This window comes from Orycteropus afer, unplaced genomic scaffold, assembly GCF_000298275.1.
Source record: "Orycteropus afer afer isolate SDZICR_OR568_19922 unplaced genomic scaffold, OryAfe1.0 scaffold00238, whole genome shotgun sequence".
NCBI lineage: Eukaryota > Metazoa > Chordata > Mammalia > Tubulidentata > Orycteropodidae > Orycteropus > Orycteropus afer.
In genome coordinates this window covers 3,144,032-3,169,985 of record NW_006921825.1, presented here as the reverse complement: position 1 = coordinate 3,169,985, position 25,954 = coordinate 3,144,032, and the positions used below count along the sequence as shown (strand labels likewise).

General features: G+C 36.6%; 2 protein-coding genes across 2 annotated transcripts in view; one reads left to right on the top strand and one right to left on the bottom strand.

Moving 5' to 3' along the window:
* The first annotated feature begins 3,346 nt into the window (after window positions 1-3,346).
* Window positions 3,347-4,612, top strand: GPR151 (G protein-coupled receptor 151). The gene has a single exon (XM_007949137.2). It carries the CDS (start codon window positions 3,347-3,349, stop codon window positions 4,610-4,612), a length of 1,266 nt encoding a protein of 421 aa, XP_007947328.2.
* A 4,182-nt stretch (window positions 4,613-8,794) lies between these two features.
* TCERG1 (transcription elongation regulator 1) overlaps window positions 8,795-25,954 on the bottom strand; it is a 74,086-nt gene continuing 56,926 nt past the window's right edge. Inside the window, exons 15-22 of the mRNA XM_007949117.1 lie at window positions 23,168-23,286; window positions 19,509-19,659; window positions 16,059-16,223; window positions 15,623-15,805; window positions 12,884-13,063; window positions 11,723-11,806; window positions 10,142-10,242; window positions 8,795-8,996 (exon numbers count right to left, since the gene is read on the bottom strand). Coding sequence (XP_007947308.1) covers window positions 8,795-8,996; window positions 10,142-10,242; window positions 11,723-11,806; window positions 12,884-13,063; window positions 15,623-15,805; window positions 16,059-16,223; window positions 19,509-19,659; window positions 23,168-23,286 — 1,185 coding nt within the window. The remainder of the gene's footprint in view (window positions 8,997-10,141; window positions 10,243-11,722; window positions 11,807-12,883; window positions 13,064-15,622; window positions 15,806-16,058; window positions 16,224-19,508; window positions 19,660-23,167; window positions 23,287-25,954) is intronic.

The window sequence follows — 25,954 nt, the reverse complement described above, 5'->3', positions numbered from 1 at the left end:
AGGGGGAGGCCTTCAACAAGACGGATTGACACGGTGGCTGCGATGATGGGCTCAAGTATAGCAGGGATTGTGGGGCTGGCGCGGGATCGGGCAGTGTTTCATTCTGCTGTGCATGGGGTCGCTATGAGTCGGAAATGACTCAACAGCACTTAACAACAACAACAACAAACAATCAACAGCATTGGAAGCAGCAGTTAAGAAATCAGACAACACATTGCGCTGGCAAATCTGCTGCAAAAGACCTCTTTGAAGTGCTGAAGAGCAAAGATGTCTCTTTGAAGACTAAAGTGCACCTGACCCAAGCCATGGCGTTTTCAATAGCCTCATATACTTGTAAAAACTGGACAATGAATAAGGAAGACAGAAGAAGAGTTGATCCTTTTGAGTTGTGGTGCTGGCAAAGAATATCGAAAGTACCATGGACTGCCAGAAGAACTAACAAATCTGTCCTGGAAGAAGTGCAGCCGGAATTCTCCTGGGAAGTGAGAATGACCAGTATTAGTCTCACCTACTTTGGTCATGTTGTCAGAAGGGACTATTCCCTGGAGAATATTTGGTAAAGAATACTTGGTAAAGTGAAGGGTCAGTGAAAAGGGGGAAGGCCCTCAAAGTGATTGACACAGTGGCTGCAATGATGGGCTCAGGTATAGCAAGGATTGTGAGGCTGGTGCAGGACAGGGCAATACTTCATTCTGTTGTACACAGGGTCACTGTGAGTGACAGCCAACTTGACAGCACCAAACAACAAGGAATCTAAAACAAAAATACTAAAGATGCAGCAATGATGAGCTCCAAAAGGCTCTTGCAGACTTAACAACAACAAAATAAATGACTAAAAAGAAAGGCTCTTGCAGAGATAAGGAGGTAGGTGTCAGTTTAGGTGTCATTTCTTCCAGGAAGACTTTGCCTGACTTTTCCCTTAACCCAACTCCCTGTCTGGGTCAGGTGCTCCTCTGGGCACCCATGGCAGCCCTATTCTCATTTTATTGAAATTTGTTTGCTTGCCCATTGCATCCATTATATTGTAATTCTTCAAGCGAAGGGACTTGTCTACTACAATGGGGACATAGCATTTAGCACTGTGCTTGGCACTAGGCAGAATTGGCTCAGTACATATACACTGAAAGAGAAAGGTACACGAGCTTTCCACCTCTGCCTATCTGCAACTTGAGAGCAAGGATTGGCTTTTATTCACCTTTATTCCCAGTGTCAGAGGACTCAGTAAATGTTTGCTGAACTGAACTGTATCAATCACAATCTCTTTGCTTAAAGAATGTATCCCCCAACTGCATGGATTCCCTTTCATGGGACAGAATGGCACATGGCTTATGAACAGCAACAATGAAACTCCAACCCGGCAGTCATGCACAGGGTTCCTATCCCAACTGTCATCTATTAACTGTGAGGTCGAACAAGTTATTTCACATTGCTATGCCTCAATTACATCATCTCTAAAAAGGGGAGTAACAGGACCCATTTTCTAAGATGGTTGTTAGGATTCAGTGTTAGTTTTCTGGTCCTGAACTAACCTCTTCCATAGACATCAGGTAGAAATCTCTTGTCATCTAAAATTTGCAAAACATTCATTTGCTCTAAGTGCACTCAACATGTTTCTTTGTACCCTTCCCTCCCCTCCCTCCCTCTCTCCCTGTAAGATGGTGTAGGTTTCTTCACCCCCACCCACCCACCCAAAGTGGTACTGTTTAGGTTGAAGGATATTTCATTCTCTCCTTTCACTGCTCTTTGGGAGTCACTGTGCATTAGTGACTTCACTAGTGGTGTAGCTGTAAAGCAATCAGCTGCTAACCAGAAGGTTGGTGATCTGAAACCACCAGCCATTCCGAAGAAAGCTGTGGTGATCTGCTCCTGTAAAGATTTATGGGCTTGGAAATCCTATGTGGCAGTTCTACTCTAAAGGTCGCTATGAGTCAGAATCGACATGATGGCAATGCATTTGGTTTTGGTTTTCTTTTGGTGCATTTTTGGGACACTAACAGTTATGGCTATAGCTTTTCCAGTCATAGGCACTGCCCTCAATTTCATTCCACATGTACAACTACTTTCCAGCAAGAAAGGGAAAAAAGAAAATGAAACAAAGGAAAAACAAACAAACGAAAAAAACAAAACTCACCACTGACCACTTTACCAAAATTGTATCAGTCAGTATTTATTTATTGAGTTCTCAGGTTTTGAGGAATTTTTTAATAGAAAAACTTTTCAGGGGAAAACTGGTGAAAGCAAAGTACCAGATTCCAAATGCCTGGCTCCATTATCTCACACTAAGTATTTCTGGCTCAGCCACAATCAGGGAAGGACATGTCTTTTCAACCCACACACCTTTCCCCTGAACAATTCTGTCTCCTGATCTCCTTCAGAGTATCCACTGCCCATTAAAAAATTTCAAGATTCATTCTACAACTATTTTATCCTAGAATTTCTTTTTACAACTTCAAAATGTCATTTTTCTTTAAAATTTCTTGAATGTCTTCCACACAGAAAGTGTTGATTTTTGATTTGTCTTAGTAAATCCTCTAGGAATTATTCTGCCTAAAAAGCTTCATTCATCATTTGGTTGCCTTCATCACAATCACATGTTGAGAAGTCTTATTAATATGGAGCATCTAATTCAGAACTCTAAAATCACCTCTAAAAATCTCACGATAATTAGGCTAAACATAGTCACCTATGTATTTTTTTTTTTTTCCAGCTCGTCTTCATTATTCAGCTGTGTTTGGTCTCAGCCAGCTGCTGTTGATGGGGTGGGTTGGAGGTGGGGGTTGCGTAAAAGAGAAAGCTCAATTCTTCAGAGGGGGAACTAAAACACCAGCATTGATTTAAAAGTGTTTCTCAAAGTGGTCTCCCAACGTGCAGCATCAACATTCCCTGGGAACTTGTTAGAAACGCAAATTCTCAGGGCCCACCCCACATCCACTAAATCAAGCACATTCAAGTTTAAAGGACTTGGTGGCTCAGATGTAGCGTTTACTGGAGTACAGAGCCCAGTCAGGATTTCAGAAATGACTGAAAGTAATTCTGTTTAATGGCTCAAGTGACCCTCCAAGAATATATCCCACTTACGTGTATTTCATCTACCAATTATATTACTCCACAGGGCTGACAACTTGATATCAGACTTGCTAATGAACAGCAACCACAGGCTCCTGCTGTCATTCAGTCACAGGCACATTGCCGGCAGCAGAGAGCACTTGACATTCAAGGAAGGGGAGGGTCCAGTGGTGTTATCTGACAGTGACTGACGACAGGGTACTACTTACTTCCTATGCAAAAGGGCTAAGGCAGAAAGACAAGCCTAAATAATAAGCTAACTCCTGTAAACAGTTACTGGATGGAAAAGGTGATGCTGGCAGCTCTCTTTGCAGACTTCAATTCCAGCACCATGAACGTGTCCTTTGCTCACCTCCACTTTGCAGGCGGCTACCTGCCCTCTGACTCCAAGGACTGGAGGACCATAGTCCCAGCTCTCCTGGTAGCTGTCTGCCTGGTGGGCTTCGTGGGGAACCTGTGTGTGATTGGCATCCTCCTTCACAGTGCTTGGAAAGGAAGATCATCCATGATCCACTTTCTGATTCTGAATCTCAGCCTGGCTGATTTCTCCCTTCTGCTGTTTTCTGCACCAGTCCGAGCTATAGCATACTCCAAAGGTGTTTGGGATCTAGGTTGGTTTGTCTGCAAGTTCTCTGACTGGTTCATCCACACATGCATGGCAGCCAAGAGCCTGACAATCATTGCAGTGGCCAAAGTATGCTTCATGTATGCAAGTGACCCAGCCAAGCAAGTAAGTATCAACAACTGCACCATCTGGTCTGTACTAACAGCGATCTGGGCTGTGGGTAGCCTGTTACCTCTGCCCGAATGGTTTTTTAGCACCACCAGGCATCATGCTGGTGTGGACATGTGCATCCTGGATGTACCAGCTGTGGCTAAAGAGTTCATGTCTATGTTTGGTAAGCTGTACCCTCTCCTTGTATTTTGCCTTCCATTACTCTTTGCCAGCATTTATTTCTGGAGAGCTTACGGCCAGTGTCAGAAACGAGGAACTAAAACTCAGAATCTTAGAAATCAGATCCGCTCAAAGCAACTCACAGTGATGTTGCTGAGCATTGCTGTCACCTCTGCTATTCTATGGCTCCCTGAATGGATAGCATGGCTGTGGGTATGGCATCTGAAGGCTGGAAGTCCAACCCCACCACAAGGGTTCATAGCCCTGTCTCAAGTCCTAATGTTTTCCATTTCTTCAGCAAATCCCCTCATTTTTCTAGTGATGTCAGAGGAGTTCAAGGAAGGCTTGAAAGGCTTATGGAAATGGATGGTAACCAGAAAACCTCCAACTGCCCCAGAGTCTCAGGAAACACCAGCTGGCAACTCAGAGGTTCTTCCTGATCCATCTCCAGAGTCCCCAACCTCCATACCAAACAAAGAGAAACCAGACTCTTTCTCCTCCAGCAAAAAGAAAACTGAAAAGGCAGGGATTCCCATTCTCCCTGATGTAGAGCAGTTCTGGCACGAGAGGGACACAGTCCCTTCTGCACAAGACAATGATCCTATCCCCTGGGAACATGAAGATCAAGAGACAAAGCATAGCGATGAATAGATTGTTTCAAAGCAAAGCAAATTATGATTGTCTTGTAGTGCTGCTTATCAATATTGCTGAACTTACCATATAAACTACTGCAAAAATGACATGCTTTACATTCTGCATTTTCAAAATGTAATCTGAAAAGTAGAACACTGTTAGGAATAATGTTTAAGATTATAACCTGGCTAGCCAAAGAATTCATTTTAAGTGTTGTTATATGAAGATACTTGTCATAAGTGATTAGAAAGCTCTGCTCTTTGTTATTTGTTCACAATGGCTTTTTTATGGGGTTACCTTAGGATCAACCCTGTACCGGCTGGAGTAGAGCTTATCAACCAACTTATCTGGGACTGAACCCCTTTTCTAACATTTCTTCCTGAGTCTACTTCATCTAATTTTATTTCACATAATTGTTGTTGTTGTTATGTGCCCTCGAGTAGGACCCGACTCACAGTGACCCCTCCTTGGGTTTCCGAGGCAGTATCACTACAGAAGTAGATTACCCAACAACCTTCCTTCCGAGGAGTGGCTGGTGGGTTTGAACCGCCAGCCTTCTGGTTAGCACTCAAATGCCTTAGGCACTATGCTACCAGAGCTCAAAAATCTTCACTTGAGATTTCCCAGCACATTAATGAATAAATTTTAATGAGTTACCTTCATTTACAAGTGTTAATTTACTTAATGAAAATTCACATCTGATTTAACAGAAGGCTGCAGAATAAACATTACCTTATTCCAATTCTGAGCTAATTTCAAACTATGGCTATTTTGGGTTAAGTTTAAATAAATCTAAATTCTTCCTTATGTTGAAGCCTGTTTTACTGATCTTTTTGAAGCCACCTCAATGACTCTCCACTTTGAAGATTTCCTGACCTTCTAATATTGGTATGGACAAAGAACTGAAAAACTCCTCTTTCTCCCCAATCACCTATTCTCTCCCCAAAACATAGGAGGCAGTTCTTCTACAAGCTGCAATCTGTTTTCCCAGGTTCTCCTTTCTCTCAAGATAAGCTGTATGTTGTAGTTAATAATAGAGATTTTACTGATAAAAGGAAACCCTCAAATATAAAGGGGGGATGGAGATGGTGATCGTTCTTGTTAGATATTAAACTTACCCTAAACAATGAAAAAACCTGAACTCTGCTCAACTTTTAGAGTATCAGGCTGTTACAATGACGATTAATAAGAGAAAAAATAAGATTAATATGACGGAGGAAATTCAAATGGCCACAAGATAAAGAGATTTTGGCTAAAAAGAACAGAAAATAGAAAGCTTTAAAGGGGATGCAAAAAGAAAAGCAGTAAAATTAAATTTTGTGTTCCCAAACATATGGTAAAATTTGACTAACAGCCAATAATCATTTTCTAGCAAGGAAAAGAAAGCATACTCAATAAAACATGATGATTATGATACATCTCTTCCCCTACTAAAAAGAAAGTAAGACATTTATCCATAATGCATGATTACTTTATAATAGACTTCTGGGGTACTTTCACTGAGGGGTTCCCTCAGGGGGGGAAAAGATGTCATTAGGGCAAGCAGCAGAAATTATGTAATATAAAGAATATGCTGTGGAAAGACTTATTTTTTGAACATTCAGTTTGTAGACTTTGTTTTACAAAGTCAGTTTGCTTGTTTAACACAGAACGTAGAGCTGTTTTATTTTCACTTGTTTCACTACATATTCTGAGGCACACAAGATGAAATAAAGTACAATTTGACCCAAGTATACAGAGTATTTCTGTGATGAGATCCTTATACATGGAGATTACCTTTGAAGCTGTCTGTGATGAACTATTTGAATTAAAGATTTTTATGTTCCTTATATATATTTAATGTAGAATGTACCCTCTATCAGTGTCTGACACTAAGTTGTAAACAAATAAAAACAGTAATACTTCACTTCTGATGCTTTTTGGAAGATTAATACTGTCTTTGTCTTGAACTACCATTTTAAAATCATTATCTGGCAAAATGGGGAGGTCTAATCTCAAGGTAAGCTGAATCATGTATCTTCAAAGAGTTTGTAATAAGTACCCAAATCAAGATGCAGATACTGGAAAACAGTGTAATTACATTTAACTTTTCATTAAGAACCTGATAAACAATGTCCTGACTTTAACCCTTAGAAAACTCTGCATAAAAAAGCTGATTTGCATCATGTCTGAATCAAACCCAAATACTCTAAAACAAAGTGTTGTTGTTGTTGTTATGTGCCGTCGAGTCGACCCCGACTCATAGCGACCCCTCCTTGGGTTTCCGATGCAGTATCACTACAGAAGTAGGACTGCCCAACCTTCCTTCCGAGGAGTGGCTGGTGGGTTTGAACCGCCAGCCTTCTGGTTAGCAGTCAAGTGCCTTAGGCACTATGCTACCAGAGCTCCTAAAAACAAAGTAGGAAATTAAAATAATTATGATTAAAGTCATTTTCTTCACAATAATGTTCAACAGAAACACTATTAGCAAATAATAGTGTGTGGAATCCAGAGTAACAAAATAGGCATTCTAGAAATTTCACCTTTGTAGGACAGTCATATGTCCATAATAGCTGTATCTTCCTTTGGCAAACACTCCAGTCTCCAGTTTCCAATTTAAAAATCACTCAGTTAATTGTGAAAATCAACTTTAGAAAAAAGAAAAAATATATCCACAGTCTGTTAATTATCAACTTACAGGTTACCTGATAATCCCAGATCTCTAGAGTTCACACAATTTCTATAGCACTTAATATATTTAGGTTAATTACTGAGTAATACAGATGTGTACATGCAAGTCTGTGTATGTGACAAATACAGATTTGTTGGTATTCCTTCTTTCTAAAGGTTTTGTTGCAACCATAGTAGGTATGACATAACAGGGAAAATAACTTATCCTATTAACATATATATTTTCTTAAATTTTATTTATGTGGTATTCTAAAAGCAGGTATCTTTGAAGGAATAAAATAGAGGAATTGTTAAAGAGAGGTAGAGCTAGAAAGAACTTCAAAGGTAAGTTTCATGGTGTGAAGTGCACGACAAATGTAAAGGATACAAAAAGGCACACATCATCAATATGAAAAACAAAACCAAGAAAACAAAAAAATGAGCATCTTCTTGCTATGAAGCAATTAATACACTGAGACTGAGCACCAAGCATGTGTGTGTGTGTGTGTGTGTATGTGTGTATAAAACAAATTCCTTCCCTTCTATGCTGCAAATAAATTATTATATTCAAGCCTTTAAAAACTGTGTAAATATTCAAAATTTAAAGCCAAATGCCTTTGTGCCAAATTGCACTTGCTATTTCTTTTAGGAATAATTTATAAAAACATATTTTATAATCATATACAATTCACATATATAAAAAGAGTTTGTTTATTGTACTTCAAATACATAAACTGAACATTCAAACATCTTAAATTTAAACTTTAGGAACAAAAGTGTAACATTCAAACAGGAGTATAGTTTACAAGGAACCAGAAAGGTAATTTATTATCTAATCCAGAATATTGAGAAAGATCACTTAATGGCAAATGTGTTTAACCAGCAGTCCTAATCTGGCCAACCTGTTAGTTAATGACCGTGGTTCAATACCTGAGAAGAAATTACTAAATAAATCTTCTCTTAGGCTAAACAACAAGATTTGGCCTATAATTCAAAGGGAGTAATCAAAGCACATAAGTGAACAAACAAAACTAAACTTTCTTTAGAGACAAAAGTAAAAGCATGTTCATTATAATCATCTTAGCCTCTGGAAGATTTCAATTTTCAGTGTTTTCCCTTTTACCCGCTTTAAAAAACAAAATAAAAACAAAACAAACTCCAACTAAGGTTTTCTCGGAGTATGTGGTATTTGTATCTTTCAAGTTCAAACCACAAATGCTTTTACATCTTGCATGTGTAACACTGCTAGGAAGAACGTCACCAAAAGTCACTGACTTCCACACCTCATAAAAGGATGATTTTTAGTTTCAAGAGTTTAGATTTACTAGAGACAGCCTATATTTGAGTATGTATGTCAGTCATGCCACACAAAGAAAAGCATAAATATTTCCAAAGTGTTCTCTGTTCAGACACTGTTCACAAATGCTTCTCCTCCTGTTCGTCAGATGGTTTTGCAATAAGTTGACTAATGTACATATATGTAAAAATCTGAAAACTGGTTCATGCAAGCATTTTGAATTAATAGATACCCCTGTGGAAGAGTATTCTGAATTATTTTGTAGATCGTCTTGTGGGCTCTGAGGCTGTGGGAGGTGGGGGTGGACCCCGGCGATCCAGGTCATCAACATATGCCACGATCAGTTTACGCCTCTCCTCTGGCACACAGTCCAGCACTAGATACCGTTTGTCATTCTGCAAAATTTTTTCTACATCTTTCAGGTGCTGATCAGATTCTTGGATTAGCTTTTTAGATCTGAAATAAGAGAAAGAAGTCCAAGAATTACTGACTGCTGTTCACAGGTCTTTCAGAAATGAGCTGGAAATGTCCATCTAGTTCCTAATTGTGTTTCCATTTTTTTTTTTTAAAGAAAAATTTCACTGCAGTGGTCACCTTTGTAAGTCACCTCAGCAAAGACTCCAAGGAGTGAAAGGGCCTCAGAAGCTGAATTACCCTCCCACCCCTACTGGTGGTCCCTCCAGATCAGGGCTGAGGGTGGGTGGGTAAATCTTGCCCGTGCTGTACCTGTTCTGTGGATGAACAGAGGACTTCAGTCTGCAGGGCTGCCAATCCCAGCATCTTTCACAAGCTTTCACTTTCACATCTTTCACTAAATTAACTATAAAAATGTAGAAAGAAGTCTTACTTCACATCTAATTTAAAAGCCCAAGCTGATGCAAAACATTAAGGATCCTGACCAAAAAATCCAAATGACAAAATACCTAAAAACCACACCCTCAGCACTATCTATCCTCCCGTGCACAACCCTTAAGATGTTTCAATTTTTTTAAAAGAAGAAAAGTTGTAGCATGAAACAAAAATGGTTTCCTGCATATTGATTGGTAAACAATGTAAAATTGTTTTCCTGATGACAAACTGTTGGGAATAGAAAATTATTGGATGTGCTACAGAGAAATTTTAAGATGAATTTCATAATTAAAATTCTTGTTTAAAAGTATCTAGCACACTGATTTCCTCTGTGAAAAATGTTTTGCTGAGCTTAGGTTATTTCAAACTTTAGAATGGCTCAACCGCACTTAATAGTCATCAGAGGAGGCAAAGATAATTAACAGTGAAGAATTTAAAAAAGTCTCTTCATGAAATACACTTCTTATATAGTTTTAGAGTACTCCTAAAAAAGCAGTGACGTTAAAAAAAAAAAAACTGTTTAAAAAACTGGATGGGTGGGTAACACAAAATGAGACTTGACATCTGGGCCCTTTCTTTTAAAAAATAAAAAACAAAAAAAGGTAAGATAGATATAGGGTGTATTTGGCTTCTTCTTATGCCTAAAAATTAATAATGTCAACATGTGTGTGAATGCAAAGTAGGCTTTGGCCATTAGAGTAAGGACTAGTAAAGACAATGACTGCCAATATGAAACATTTCATTGTACACACCTATATGTTATAAATTTGGTCTCTTTCAAAAGCGTCCTGAAGTCAGCTTTGGCGGTGATATATTTGTCTCTGATGTATTCTTCAAATTCCCGCTGTTTTTTCTGCAAATAAAACATTTAAGATTAAGGGGAGAATATCCACCAATTCCAGAAATAACATCAATTATCTATTAAGCCAGCAGTTTTTAAGTCCTATCAGAAAATTAAAAATTCATAAAAAAAAAAAGGCTGCAATATACATTTTTAACATAAAAAGAAAGGAATGAGGAAACCATACAATGTATTGTTGTGTAACATCAAGTTGATTCCAACTCACAGCAACCCTATATGATAGAATACAACTGCCCCATAGGGTTTCTAAGGCAGGAATCTTTACAGAAACTAATTGCCACATCCTTCTCTTGTGGAGTGGCTGGTGGGCATGAACTATCAACCTTCTGGTTAACAGCTGAGCACTTAATCACTGCATTTCTAAGGCACCACATAATGTATTACTAGTGCATAAAACTTGATGAGGATCATCTCTCTTAATCTTCATGACAACCTCAAGAGGGACACTCTCAAAAATGAGGAAATTAAGGGTTAGGTGTTCATTTCCTTAGCACATTACTATGGTTATTGTTAGGTGAGATGGAGTTGATTTTCAACTCACAGCAACCACATGTGGCAGAGTAAAACTGCCTCATAGGGTGTTATAGGCTGTATGTAATCTTTTTGGAAACAGATCACTAGGTCTTTTTCCAGTGGAGCCACTGGGTGAGTTTGAATCACTGACCTTTTGGTTAGCAGCTAAGTGCTAAAGCATAAAAGAAAGAGGTATCATGTTATGGTAGTCTGCTAGTGTGGCTTGTAAGTCAGACCCTCTGATAGCTGGTATGAATTGCTGTCCTAAGTATGCCTGTCTAGTGGAATTTTGGCTATGCAATAAATAAAAATCTATGCTGTCAGTTGCCACTGAGTCAATTCCAACTCATGGTGACTCCATGTGTCCCGAGTAGAACTGCTCCATAGGATTTTCAAGGCTGTGACCTTTCAGAAGCATCCACCAGGCTTGTCTACTGAGGCACCTCTGGATGGTTTTAAACTGCCAATGTTTTGACTAGTAGTCAAGCGCATAGTTGTTTGTGGCACCCAAGAAACTATAAACGTGCTGCCATCAAGTTGGATCCAATTCACAGCGATCCTTCCTTGGGTTTCTGAGGCAGTATCACTAAAGAAGTGGATTGCCCAACCTGTCTTCCGAAGAGTGGCTGGCGGGTTTGAACTGCTGGCCTTCTGGTTAGCAGTCAAATGCCTTAGGCGCTACGCCACCAAAACTGTAGCTTTATTAAATTTCTATGATCCAAAATCACATGGTTAACCTCTAAGATTAATTTATCTTTACTTTTTATTGTGCTGTCTTGTTCACGTATCATGTAAGAAACAAAATACGAACTTAAAATTCAGACTCATTTCTCATATACTTCAAGGTAATTTACCTAAAACCATCAACTTTATTTGGGAAGATACTAGTGGTTGCTGATAAGCACCCAATTAATATTTATAAACCGACAATAAATCTCAGACAAAAAAATCCTCTTACCCTGTCACTGGAGGAGAATTTAATGCACCGAGGATCTTCTTTAATGATTTTCTTTACTTCTTTCCATGTGGATGTTAAGGTAATCTTTGAAAAGAGAACAGAATAAAAGACATAAATATAATTCACTTTTATTCAGGGGTCAACCTGCAGCATATATGTTGTTGTTATGTGCCATCAAGTTGGTTCCAACTCATAGCGACCCCTCCTTGGGTTTCCGAGGCGGTATTACTATGGAAGTAGATTGCCCAACCTTCCTTCCAAGGAGTGGCTGGTGGGTTTGAACCGCCAGGCTTATGGTTAGTAGTCAAGTGCCTTAGCCACTATGCTACCAGAGCTCCTGCAGCATATATGGTATAAACTATTATACACTGATCTGCAATCTCTTATAATGGCCAAGAGTACTAGACTAGTTAGGGACTGGGAAGCAGCTTTAATGCAATTTCTTTTTGTTGGCTTGCCACAGAGTTATTTTCATGGCCATACTTTCAAGGTGGCCTAAGACAATCACTTGCAAACCCTGTATTTACATGGGCAAATATCATAACTTCTGAAGGAACCATCACCAAAAAAGAGAAATGGACACAAAACCTGGATAACAAAGTGTACAAACTACCAAAACAGGGGCCATACTTTCAAAGTGAACAACAGAACAAAACAAGGAATCTAAATCTATCATCAGGAAGAAAATCATGATCACACACAAAAAGGACATTCTGAATTGCTTAAGTACAGATACAAATTTGAAAACTGCAAAAAGACGCAAATTCTAAATAGGTAAGAATGGTGTCAACATTTTACTTAAAAAAAAAAAAAAGTGAAAGAATTCTACTAAGAAATCTAAAGACCAAAAAAGCAACCAAGCCCACTGCCTTCAAGGTGATTCTAACTCACAGTGACCCTACAGGACAGAGTAGAACTGTCCACAGGGTTCCCAAGGCTATAAAGCTTTATGGAAGTAGACTGCCTTATCTTTCTCCCATAAAGCTGCTGGTGGGTTCAAACTGCCAACCTCTGATTAGCAGCTGAGCACTTTTAACCCCTGCACCATTAGGGCTCTTTGATCTAAAGACCATGACACTAAAAAATCATATTCCTATTTTACTTCTCAGAAGTATTAATGAAGATTTAGATTAAAATCAGACCAAAAAAAAACTTTCTTACTGCGGAAGTTTCATCAAGAAGTTGCCTAAAGTGCTCCCTCTTCTTTTTGGTGAGTGCTTCAATATGTTCATTAAAAAGCTTCTCTTTCTCCTCTCTTTCCAATAAGGATCCAGATTCCCAGCGATGATCTTTTCGGAGAGTCCTCCGAGTATCAGACCATGACACATCTGAAGAACGTACCTAAAAACAGACAACTATACTACCAGAGAGCTCTCTTTTCATATTTCAATAATAAAAGCCTCATGTATTTGGCTTAGGAATGATGTATTTAATTTTAAAAGGTAGAAGTACCAATGACCTAAAAAAGAAGCACCTGATGACTCCACCTTAATTAAGAAATCACTGAAAACTCGCTTCTATGAACATGAATCTTACCTCTCTCTGTGTTCACCTTAACTATCAAATATGGGTTCAAAGGCAGGAAAGAATGACTAAAAATCCAAAACTAAACCCAAGGCCATAGAGTCAATTCTGATTCATAGTGACCCCTGTAAGACAGAGTAGAACTGCCCCATAGACTTTCTGAGGCAGTAAATCTTTATGGAAGCAGACTGCTTCATCTTTTTCCCACGAAGTGGCTGATGGGTTCGAACTGTTGACCTTTTGGTTACCAGCTGAATGCTTTAACCAGTGCACCACCAGAGGTCCTTGGAGAAGAATTAAGAAAAGATTATTTCCCATCAACCACGGTCCCTAAGAACTTTAACAGCACTTGTTCTGTGCCATCGATTAGGACCCAACTCATAGCAACCCCTCCTTGGGTTTCCGAGGCAATTATCACTATGGAAGTACATTGCCCAACCTTCCTTTCGAGGAGTAGCTGATGGGTTTGAACCGCCAGCTCAAGTGCCTTAGGCACTATGCTACCAGAGCTCCACTGACAGCACTTAGGTATTCTATTTAATATCGTACCAAATTCCAGTAGGAGAAATGGATAGGAATAAAAGAAATATTTTATTGTCTTATAGTACTAAGGCAATTTAAAAAAAATATATATGTCAAACCTATCTTGGGCTCACTCTTGGACTTTTCAATTATATACTTGAAGTGACAGTTCCAAGCATAAGCAAGAATGAATACAGTGAAGAAGAAAAGATAACAAAAGACATGACAGGTGTGGCTGGTTCACTAACCAGCAAAAAAAGTAGGAACAATTACTGGTTAATGGCATTAAAAATTAAGTCACAATGCTGCCAATACTATGAAAGACTGAAAAGACAGTAAAGTAAGAAACAAGACAAATATAAAAACATTTTTACCATATTTTTATACAAAAGAAAAAACCCTACGCCTTCTACATTTGTTTGCCTCTCCCTGACCCTTTCACTCTCAAGGTGTTTTTGTAAGTATGCTTCGCTAAATTTTTTAACAGCAACATGTAAAAAAAAATTGGCAAAGTGGTGCTCTGAAAAATACCTCCCAGGATAGGACAAACAAACAAAAAAGGCATGCATTATCTGAACTAAAAGACTTATTTAACCAACAAATATCAAATATTTAAAATATGTATGGAAAACACTATTTAGCAATTGAAATATAAAATTAGTAAGACCCTACCCCTTCCTTTAAAGAGCTCACTTTTTTTACTGGAAGATAGGAGTGTAAAGCAAATAATTGCAACAACATGCAATAAATGCTACAGAGGTATATATGCTGAGTACCAGGTGGTAAAAGGAACAGTGAAATCTGCCTAAATGAGTAGGAATCAGCAGAATAAGAAAGTTTGTTACTGTGGTGGGAACAGTTTAAAAGCATTCTAAGTGGAGAGGTTAGCAGATGTTATGGTACATTAAAGGTAAATTCAGCAAGGTTAGAGTTTAAGGAGTGGGTGGGGATACCACATGGGATAAGGTGAGAAGAAAGTTGAGGTCAAGGAATGAAACAGACTTTTGTATTATGCTAAGGAGCTTGAATTTGACATGTAGGCAATTACTGGGAATAGGGAGAAACCTCGTTCTCTTGAAGTAACTAGGAGAATGATGAGATTCGTTTTTTACAAGATTTCTGCAAATACAATAAAAAGAGGATAAATTCGACAGAGCACTGAGGCAGGGAGAGAAATCAGTAAACTTCTGTAATTGTCCAGAGAACAGGCAATAGAACAGAAATCAGCAGAGGAAAGGGAAGAAATAAAAAGTAACAGAAGTTAACAAGAAGAAAAAATAAATAATATAGAAGAAAGTGACACAGGAGAAAGGGAGAAGCAACAACAAGCAGTATAATATAGCAATCTGAGGGCAATCGATGTAGGGACAAAAAACCCTACATACCTCAACACTTAGGGGTAATGCGGAAGGATTTTCAAGAAAGTTCCAGAGTATCTGCTAGGGTCAGTACACCTCCAGTCCTACATCTCATACCATCTATAGTACAATAATTGATCATCACAATGATGACCCTAAATCACCAAGAAAAAGGTTCAATTATGTTCAGCACACTTTATTACTAGGGCAGGTAATAGCTTAAGATGACTTCCAGAACAACAAAAAAATGTTGTGAGATGAAAACATTATACATTTTCATATATGTAAAAACATGTAACTTCTGAATATAGTAAATAACTAGGATTTTCCTATTCTGATAGTGCTAAGGATTCAATTTTATAACGTCTTATAAATAACTTACAGATTATGTCTCTTAGAACCAATTTAGAGAATATTAAAATGTTCACAATGAAGAAATACAATGGATTTCTAATACACAGCATTTCAGACGAAAAAATAAAAGATAAATATTCACCATATCAGACAGAAGAGCCTTGAAATTCTGAATAGCTTCTTCTCTTTTGTGTTGTTCTCTCTCTCGATCTATTTCTTTTGTTTGTTCTGAACGAGCTTTTTGGACCTCCCTTTCTCGTTCACGAAGGCTTGCCTCAATGCGAGCTTGTCTTTCAAGCTCTTTTTCTTTCTCCGAGTCTAAATTCTGTAAAAATAAAATTACATTATCCTTCTTATCATCATTATCAAAATATGTTTTCACAGAATAACTAACTTGCTAAATAAAAAATTTCAAAGCTGGTGTTTAACAAACACTGCATTTCATCTCCAATTAACTACTAGGGACAACATATGAGTACCAAAGAGAAATAGATCAAACAGCAACAAACACCCTAATAAAGCAATTTAGGATTTTTTTTTATTTTAAGATAATACTAACAGTAAAAATAAACGGTTACCTTTGCTATTTTTTCAATGTACTGTTTAAAAAGGTCTTCTCTCATTGATGAGCTATCCACTGCTTTGTAACGTGGATCACTTTCTACTTTGTCTTTTACTTTGCTCCATCGAGACTGACTGTCCAAGTGATGATTTGATAACAGTTCAAAAAAGTCTGATTTAATCTATATTTTAAAACAGTGGTGGGAAGAGAGGAAAATAATGTGCCATGAGAAATTCCTCAAATCTAAATGTTTACAACTAAAAAAAAAAATACAAAAAGTCACTTACCTTAAAGGTAAGAACAGAACTTCTCAATGTATTTATTTTAAATGGATTGAATTTTAGTAAACAAGAATTGTTCTTTTGTTATAAATGTGAAAATCAGCCAAGCATACAGGCTTGTGTTTAATTTTCCAAATTCAAGATAAATTATATATATCCTTTACATAATTCAAATTATACACATTACATAAATATAGAAACACTTCAGTTTGCTGCTTCTCAAATCAGAATTGTCACGTTTTCAAAAGGAATATAAATTTGCATTGAACAGCATTTATTGTCAGCTAAGATTTGGGCTTATAAACGGATATGAAAATATCTTAATATTAAGATGATAATGACATATTTTAAAACTTGAAGACTAAAATTTGTTAAAATTAAACGGGTTTAGAGCTCACTGATTGTCATTCATTGAAAACCTGAAATTATGTTGTCAAATGTTTAAAACAACTAAAAAAATAAAATTTTATTAATTTTATAAATTTCATTATATTATTATTTTCATAAAATAAACCACAATGTTTATACTTCGATATGTAAGAAAATATTAATTACGATAATTACTAAAAAAATCAAAACTTTCTGTACTTTATAGCCATTAGAAATATATGCTCTTACTGTTGTAAAACTCAGAATTTATGTGCTTATGAAATAACATACTTAACGACTCCAGTTTCAAGTTAATAACATTATTCCAGAGGCATTAAATAATAATCCTTCAGTGTCAAATATATAACAACTCAGAATCTCCCAAACTATTTTTATTTTTTTAATAACAAAGAAAGGATAAATGAGGCATTTATTTTTATGTACCTCTAAGGAGACCTAATTCTTCTAAAATTTCATTTAAATTACATTGCACTCTTGTCATAGAAGACATCCAGTGTAGTCAAAGTCACTCAACAAAGGATTTTGATCCTGTCAAGAACCTCTCCTCCACAGGGATTAAGTATGTTGCTTTACCACTTGACCCAGGAGATGAGAAATTAGGAATGGCATCAGAATTAAAAATAAATGAATCTTTCCTTCTGCCCATTCCTGTCCCATCACTTCCCCCTACAACCTCATTTTTCATATGAGAATTAAAAAGGAAGCTGATGTCCTTTCTGGACAATACTTGCAATGTTGTGAGAAACTGCTTCTTCATCAGAAAATTACTTTAAAAAAAATTAAAAAAAAAGAAGAGCTAGTCAACTGTGGATTTCTCCACTATTGAACTTTTGCTCTTGACTTTGTTTAGATTAATGAGAAACATTCATAAGCCCAGTATTTCTAGACAGTGATTAAGAAACCATCTGATGTAGTGGTACAGCATAATTTTTCTGTTCATCTTGTCTACTTTGTATCTGATGTGAATACGCAAAAACCTAAATGTATTAGATAAGAAAAATGCAAAACTTAAAAAATTTGTCCTAAATAAAACATACAAGTCTATCAAAACAAGCATTTGCCTAAGTCACAGGAATTTACATAAATTCAGAAGTTTTCAAGTACCTATATGAAGCCTATAAAGTAAGGATTACCATATAGTTTTTAAAAGGAATGATACATAAACAAAGTACGCTTCCTATAAAAGCTTTATCTAAATGAATCTTTACTAGCCCATTACAAAATGTGTGATTAAAAAAGTACAGATAATAGTTCCAAAGAACAAATACACAGTGAAAGACATGAAGTGATAAAACCTTATTAACCAAGTACCTCTCAGAATGCTGATTGTAACATGCACTGTATTTAAACCCGGACTTTAAAGATTTTTGCTCTGACAGCCTAGCTAGTAACTGATTTTGCATTCTTTAAATTGGCTGAGAAAGCATCACTTTAGCAATTCTTATGACCTTTTTGAAAAATTTAGTAATGGTACAAAGCGAAACCTAGAGAAAATTAACATATTTCAATCAACATAAAGTAAAACTGCTAATATTAGGTTTATTTTGATGCAATGTCTATTTAATTTTTTTTAAGTTAACACATTCTAGCACAATTCTCATCACTGCACAAGGAATAAAACAAAATAAAAAACAAGTACCAGAACTGTGAGAGACTAAAGTCACCACAGAGGTAGCAATTGCTTCCTCACTAGGGAACCCTGTAATACTCTGCATGTCAATGACTGACAGATGTCAGACTGAACTGATTGACAGGCCACACAGCACAAAACTGTTAAGTCTATCCACACTTGTTATAAAACAGCATAAAAAATGGTTACAAAAAAATGTTTTTAGAAAAAGAACATTGGTTTTAAATGCAGAAATATGTGCACATTTGTCTAAAAGCAATCCTACACTATTAAGTAATCATTTATTTTTTAATTTTCTTTAATCAAATAGATTACTGAAAGTCAATAGTACCAAACAACTCCATTAATGAATATTTCAATATAAAGGACGCTTACATAGAACTCAGTTTTGTACATTTCCTCAAAATAAATTAGTAATGAAATAATTCTGGAAAAATTTACTTTGAAGATCAATAAAGCATATAATCAGGAAAACGCATGGATTTTCAACAGAAGTTGTCTGACCTAATAAAGTTATTGTCTGAAATGAAAGAGGCTTCTTTCCAACATGAGTATATTATTTCCTCTCCAAGGTTTATTAACAGAATTTGTAGTATGTTAACTTTCTGGAATAAGAGGCAATTTTAAATGTCAAGAATGATTACGCTTTAGAGGTTATTTTTCTCCATTCACAAAGCATACAGGGGCACTGAGGAAAGTGGTTGCATATTTTGACAGTTCATGCACCACTGGTGCCCTCTCCCTACCAGCCTGCCTCCCCCCAGTGGTGAGCTCCTCTCCACTCCTGACACTGCTATTAAATGACATTTGGAATTCATTAATCTTTAATAGCTGACCTTTAATTCTGATAAGCAATAATTTATATGTAAGATATGTTCACTCAAAGATTAGTAAGTCACTAAAATGCTATCTTTCAGAAGGAAAAAAGATAAATAAGGGCTTTGAAATTTAAATGTTACAACCTATAAAGAATCTTGAAATCTTATTGCTACCACTGAGCAGGCAGGCCTAACAACCCAGGGTTTACCAGGCATCTTTAAAAAATGAGAATCAGTAAAATTTAAAACAGACCTATAACATGAGCACAATGAAGTAAAAATGATAGACTATATACACATACATACACAGGCCCATCAATTATACTACTGAAGCTAAAACCACTTACCTTCTCACCTCTGGTCTTCGAATCTTCTTTTTCTTTCTTTCTTGCAGCTGCCACAAACTCATTAAATAAGGCTTCTCTATCTTTCATCTTTTCAATTGCTTTGAATCTTGAATCTTTAGCATGCTTGGCTGCAAATTCACTAAAAGTAGCTCTGTAACAAAACAGCAAGTACACAAACTTTGGTTAAGCTATTTCTGCTTGTAGAAAGGGGAAGTAGAAAATAATACCATTTTTTTTTTTTCAGCAAGAGTATGTGTCAAAAAGATACTTGGTTCCAACATCTGCCCAAACAGTGAACACTTAAGCCACAAAAAGTGGTAAAGGGCTACACAGAGTGAAAATGTGGTTACACATTTGCATGTTATCAGTATGGTGGAGGAGAAGAATAAATCTCAACCAAAGGATATAAACAAAAAGGCAAGAGATGAGAGAGCAAAAAATTTATATGATTGAAGAGACTTAAGAGCTCATCTATTTCCACTCATTTTAAGATGAGGCTGAATCCTGTTTCTAGCCATGATGGAATAACTCTTATTGATTATTTAGTCCTCTTTCCAATAAGCAACTGTAAAACTTGACAAAACATATGAGCAAATGATTTCAGGAAATGAACAACAGGCAGAGCAAAACTGAGATCACTCTAAGAAGATAAAATCATAAATTAAGCCCCACCATCTGCTTCCTGGAGACCATTTCCCAACCACTGTGCAGAGAGGTAGAGTCTAAGCAACGCACAACGATCCCACTGAGCTGTAAGCTGCAATGTTCAGAGTCAGAATGCTAAAATGGCAGAGGAAGAAACTATACAAAGAGTGTAAACAGGGACTCCCCACAAGTCCAGAGCCAAGAGCCAGGCTGCACAAGAGCAGGGAAAAACTACCCAAGGCTTACCAGACATAAGATGCTACAAAGTCAAGAATGGAAAAGAGGTACTAGAGATTGAATAGCGTTTGAGGAAGAATGTATGAGGACAACAAAGCCCCAAAATGATCCACAAGGGATGCGAAGTTTGAAATTGAATCCTCCGAGGTAGAGAAGTATGGGGAACCCTGGTACTTTCTGCAGATCTACAGTAACAAAGCCTAAAATCATTTTTCAGCCAGTACCTGAACTGTCCAAAAAACAAGAATTGATACTCTGCAGGGAGATAAGGTAACAGAAATCCAGGGTCTCTACAAATTATCTATAGTATTCAATAATAATAATAATAATGAAAACCACTAAACACAGAAAGAAATAAATGTGATTTATATTAAAAAAAAAAAAAAAAAAAAAAAAAAACAACCTCCCAGCTATTGAACCCATGATTCCCACATGATAAGTAGATAAATAATTTAAAAGCAACTATTATAATTATATTGGAAGAATTAAAAGAAAATATACTCAAAGGATTTGAACACACAGGCTAATGAATGAATGGACAGGGAGTTCTAGCAGAGAAATGGAAAATATAAAAAAGAACCTAAAACGAACTGAAAGAAAAAATTTACTAAGGTTAACAGGCAAGCAAAGATATCAGAATAGTCAATGACTTGAAATTATATCAATAATTATTATTTCATCAAAGGAGGAGACCAAAGAAACCCTGAGGGAGAGAGGAGGGAACAGCCTCAGGGATCTGTGAGATACTATTAAACATCTGAATTAGGACAGTAGAATACTGACCAAAAACTTTCCGTATTTAATGAAAAACACAAACTTATTGATCCAAAAGGCTCAGTAAACTCCAAGTAGGCTAAATATAAAGATGAGGCCTCTGATAGCTAATGAGGCTAGGTGTAAGGGAAGTTTCTACATAAAGAAAAGGGATTACAAAGCTTTTATATATCTTTGGTACATATTTCATTACTTGAAGCTTCTACCTTATATAACAAGAATTTACTCTTATAATAAACATTCTTATATTTAGCACATTCTTAAAAGAAAAAAAATAAAGGCTCTACACAATTAACTATTTTAATAAAAAATACATTCCCTTATGTGCCAAAACAAGTCATGTATTACAGTCTTTATGATAAAGAAAAACAGGTTAACTTCAGATTTTATAATCTGAAACATCAAACTCAAGATCAGAGTACAACTCAGTAGCCAACAATCTGCTGTTTAACCTCTACTAGCCAAAACTAGATTCTAATAATCTGTTGTGTAACTGATAGTACTCACAAAATCAAATTAATTTAGTATTTTAAACAACTGCATAAATCTAGTTTGAACAAAGGATCTATAACCATAATAAAATTTTAAGGTAAAAATAAAACTCTATCCCAGAAAAAGTATCATCACATTTAGTCTGTTAATTGTTTTTCTTTTCATGAGAAATTTAGCATTCTATATAATTCAATCAAGTGTTAGCATCAGGTTACCATAATGTTTTACATGATTCATCTTCTTGACTCTGAAAAGTGCTACTTTAAAAATGACACAGTGGAAGAATCCTTTTTGGCAAGTGGGTTGTTGTTATTGGTGGTGGTTGCAGTCGTGTCCATTCCTACACATGCCAATACCATGTGTGCAGAGCAGGACTGCTCCCTAGAGTTTTCCAGGCTGTGTGTGACCTTTCAGGAGCAGATCATCAGGCCTGTCTTCTAAGATGTGTGGGTGTAAACCCACCCATCTTTCAGTTAGTAGTTGAGTGCTTAACCTTTTGTGCCACCAAGGATTGTTGGTAAGGGATAGAAAGATAGTAATGACTATAAGCTGATCAAGGGAAGTATGTCTGAAATTTCCATTAAAAAAGAAAAAAAGACATAGAAAAGCATTCTCCCTACTCATTCTTTCCAGGAACAAACTCCAGTGCTCTACTTCACTTGTACAAGTTTCTTAATTTGCTTATGTTTTACTTTCCTTATCATAAAATAGGTATGACATGAGTACCTAAATCACATGGTTTTTCTGAGGATTGAATGAGATAATACATACAAAGTACATATTAAAAAACAAACAAACAAACTCACTGCCATTGAGTCGGATCAGACTCATAGTGACCCCTCCTTGGGTTTCCAAGGCAGTATCACTACCACTATGGAAGGAGATTGCCCAACCTTCCTTCCCAGGAGTGGCTTGCGGGTTTGAACCACCAGCCTTCTGGTTAGCAGTCAAATGCCTTAGGCACTACGCCACCAGAGCTCCAAAGTGCATATTAAGCATATAAAATATCCAATAATATTGCTATTGTTATTCTTTTCATTATAATGTTAGGCACACCAGTCTCATCTTCTTCATGCCATACGTGTATTCAATACATATTAATAACTGAATGAAAATGTCAGACAAAACCCTAATTTGGACACTTAGAAAATTCTGGAAAGTCCTTCACCACTTCAATTCATTCAAAAATAATGTTCCTACTCTGTAACTTATTATGTGTAAGACTTTAAGAAGATAGGAAACTTTGGGGAAGCTTTTAAAACAAAAGGTAACCTTCCTAGAAAACACATCTCTCTCATATAAAGCACTTAAGATTCTGCTAAAGGAAATACAGTAAGAATGGAGGTTAGAAAGACATGTAATTAAGTAAGGTGCTTTTCACATTCAAATTAAAGAAAAAAGTTTTACACACACACACACACACACATACATATTCACATATATAAAATTTAATCTGCTATTAGGAGAAAATAGATACATATGTCAGTATGTGTTAGTAATGACTCACATACCTTGGATTAAACTTTGCTTCTTCCATCATTTTTTTGAAATCTTCCTTGGCTTGCATTATTTTGTTTTTCTTTTCTCTCCGTTCTTCCTCTGCCCTCGTCTTTACATACTGATCAAACACCTATCACAAAACAATGAAACCAATTTGACAAGTCAGTCATTCATATAGGTATTTTAACCACTAAGTAACCAAATCTATATTAAAAAAAATTACATCAATTTCTTTGACCAGAATCTAACAGGAAAAATAGATCAATTTTAATTACAGGTAACTACTCTATTATAGCTAGATTGCTTATAGCAGGTTTCACTGTAAAGCTTCAGCTAAAAGAATTATATAAGCCTACGGCCTTCTGCTTAGACTTCCAGAACCAAAAAGCTAAAAATTTCCAACTTTTTCTCTCTTATACAATGAATGAATACATGTTTACTGTAAAACGTCAGGCAATTCAGAAATGTCTAACTCACATTCTTCCATAATCTTTTCCCTTAAAAAAAATTTTAATTTTCTCCAAGCTTAAGTTACAATTATTTTTACCAAAAATATAACCATTATTCCCATCTATTTTTCCCAATTTATAGGAAATAATACAAAGATAATAAAGTGAACAATTTTTTCCCCCACCTTCTTCATGCCCAAATAAAATGACAACTGAAGAATTTTTTTTCAAATCACAAGCCAACAAGAGAAGGGAAAACAAAAGAAAGATACAGCAACTCTGAAATTTCAAAAGAAGATTCACAAATGTAACAAATTTGGCAGCTATGGAAAAGCTGAATCTAATGAAAGAAAACAAAGTAACCAAAATTTATTACTAGAGAATTTTCATATAGCTCAGGAATTGACAGCCCCTGATACCTATGGAAGTGGTGGTGGGATACAGCTAAATAGGGAGTATTTGTTGAAAGGCTGTTTAAAAAGCAGTTAAATACATAGAAGCTCTCCCCAACTTCATGCATCTGAGGCACTGCCACTCCTCAATCCCAATAAAACCAAAGTGGCATGCACTACAGCAAGGGCTGCTGGCAAACCACAGTCTGACACCTGTTTCTGTACAGCTCAAGAATTGTTTTTACATTTTAAAACAGTTAAATAAATATTCCATGACACATGAAGATTAAATTCAAATTTCAGAATTCATATATTAAGTTTTATTACACCACAGCCATACGCATTCCTTTACATGTCTATGGCTACTTTTAAGGAGCTCGTGTAGCTTAACACTCAACTGCTAATTGCAAGTCCACCCAAAGGCTCTACTACAGGAAAAAGACCTTGAAATCAGCTTCTGTAAAGATTAGTCTATGAACCCCTATGAGAAGTTGTACTCTTTCATACACAGTCACCACTGACTGCACCCAACTACAACATGGCTGCTTTTATACTACAATGGCAGAGTTATGTAATTGCAATAGAAACCACATAGCCACAAAGTCTAAAATACTTCTTTTATCTGATCCTTTACATAAAAAATATGCTGACACCTGCTCTAGAAGGCAAAACAAAGTGTCTTTGAATTTGAGGAACATGGATTGAGAATGTGAAATTAAGCAAACATTTATGTACCAAATATTAAGGCAGCCTTCTCAGAAACAGTGTGTAATATTTGTCACCAGGCTGGGAGCTAATGCTCCTTATCAGAAGCTGACCAGCCTCAAAAATACTGGCTCTAAGGCATCCTCAACAAAACAACCCAGCTTAAATCACTCTTCAACTGGGTTTCTCAACCTCACCACTACTGGTATTTCGTGCCTCGTGATTCTATGCTGGCAGACAGAGTACTGTGAGCATTGTTGGCCCTTTAGCAGGATCCCTGGCCTCTACCCACTAGACACCAGAGGCACTTGCTCAAGTTGTGAAAACCAAAAATGTCCCCAGAGTGCAAAACTGACTCTAGTTGAGAATCACTGCTCTACAGTAAAAGTCCACAATCTCAAGGGTCCAAATAGCATTTCAGTGCCTCACTCTTAATTCAAGTGTTACACAGCAAAGATGTCACTCTGAAGACTAAAGTATACATGACCCAAGCCATATTATTTTCAATAACCTCATATGCATGTGACAGTTGGACAATGAATAAAGACAATCACGGAAGAATTAATGCATTTGAGTTGTGGTGCTGGCTAAGAGTACTAAATGTACTGTGGACTGTTAGAAGAACGAACAAATCTGTCTTGGAGGAAGTACAGCTGGAAAGCTCCTTGGAAGTGAGAATGGCCAGACTTTCTGTCTTGTCAGAAGGGACCAAACCATAGAGAAGGTATCATACTTAATATTAAGTAGAGGGTTAACAAAAAAGTGGAAGACTCTCAATGAGATAGATTTACACAGTGGCTGCAATGATGGGCTCAAGCATGGCAAAGATTGCGAGGATAGCACAGGACCAGTCAGTGTCTCATTCTGTTGTACATATAGAACCACTATGAGTCAACGGTACCTAACAGCAACTCTGAAAGAGTAAAAAGAAAACCTACAGAATGGGAAAAGATATTCTACAATGATATATTAGACAAAGGACTTATCTCTAAAATTTATAGAAAACTCCAACCCCTCAACATCAAAAACACAAACAATCCAATTAAAAACTGGACAGAAGACATGAACAGATACTTCACCGAATAAGGTATTCCAGCAGCCAACAAACTCACAAAGAAATGTTTGCAATCATTAGCCATTGTTGTTGTTTTTGTTGTTATGTGCCGTAGAGTCAGACCTGACTCATAGTGAGCCCTCTTTGGGTTTCCGAGGCAGTATCACTACCGAAGTAGATTGCCCCATCTTCCTTCCG

Coding starts and splice junctions, on each gene's coding strand:
- GPR151 (XM_007949137.2), top strand. CDS start 3,347: ATGGAAAAGGTGATGCTGGCAGCTCTCTTTGCAGACTTCAATTCCAGC.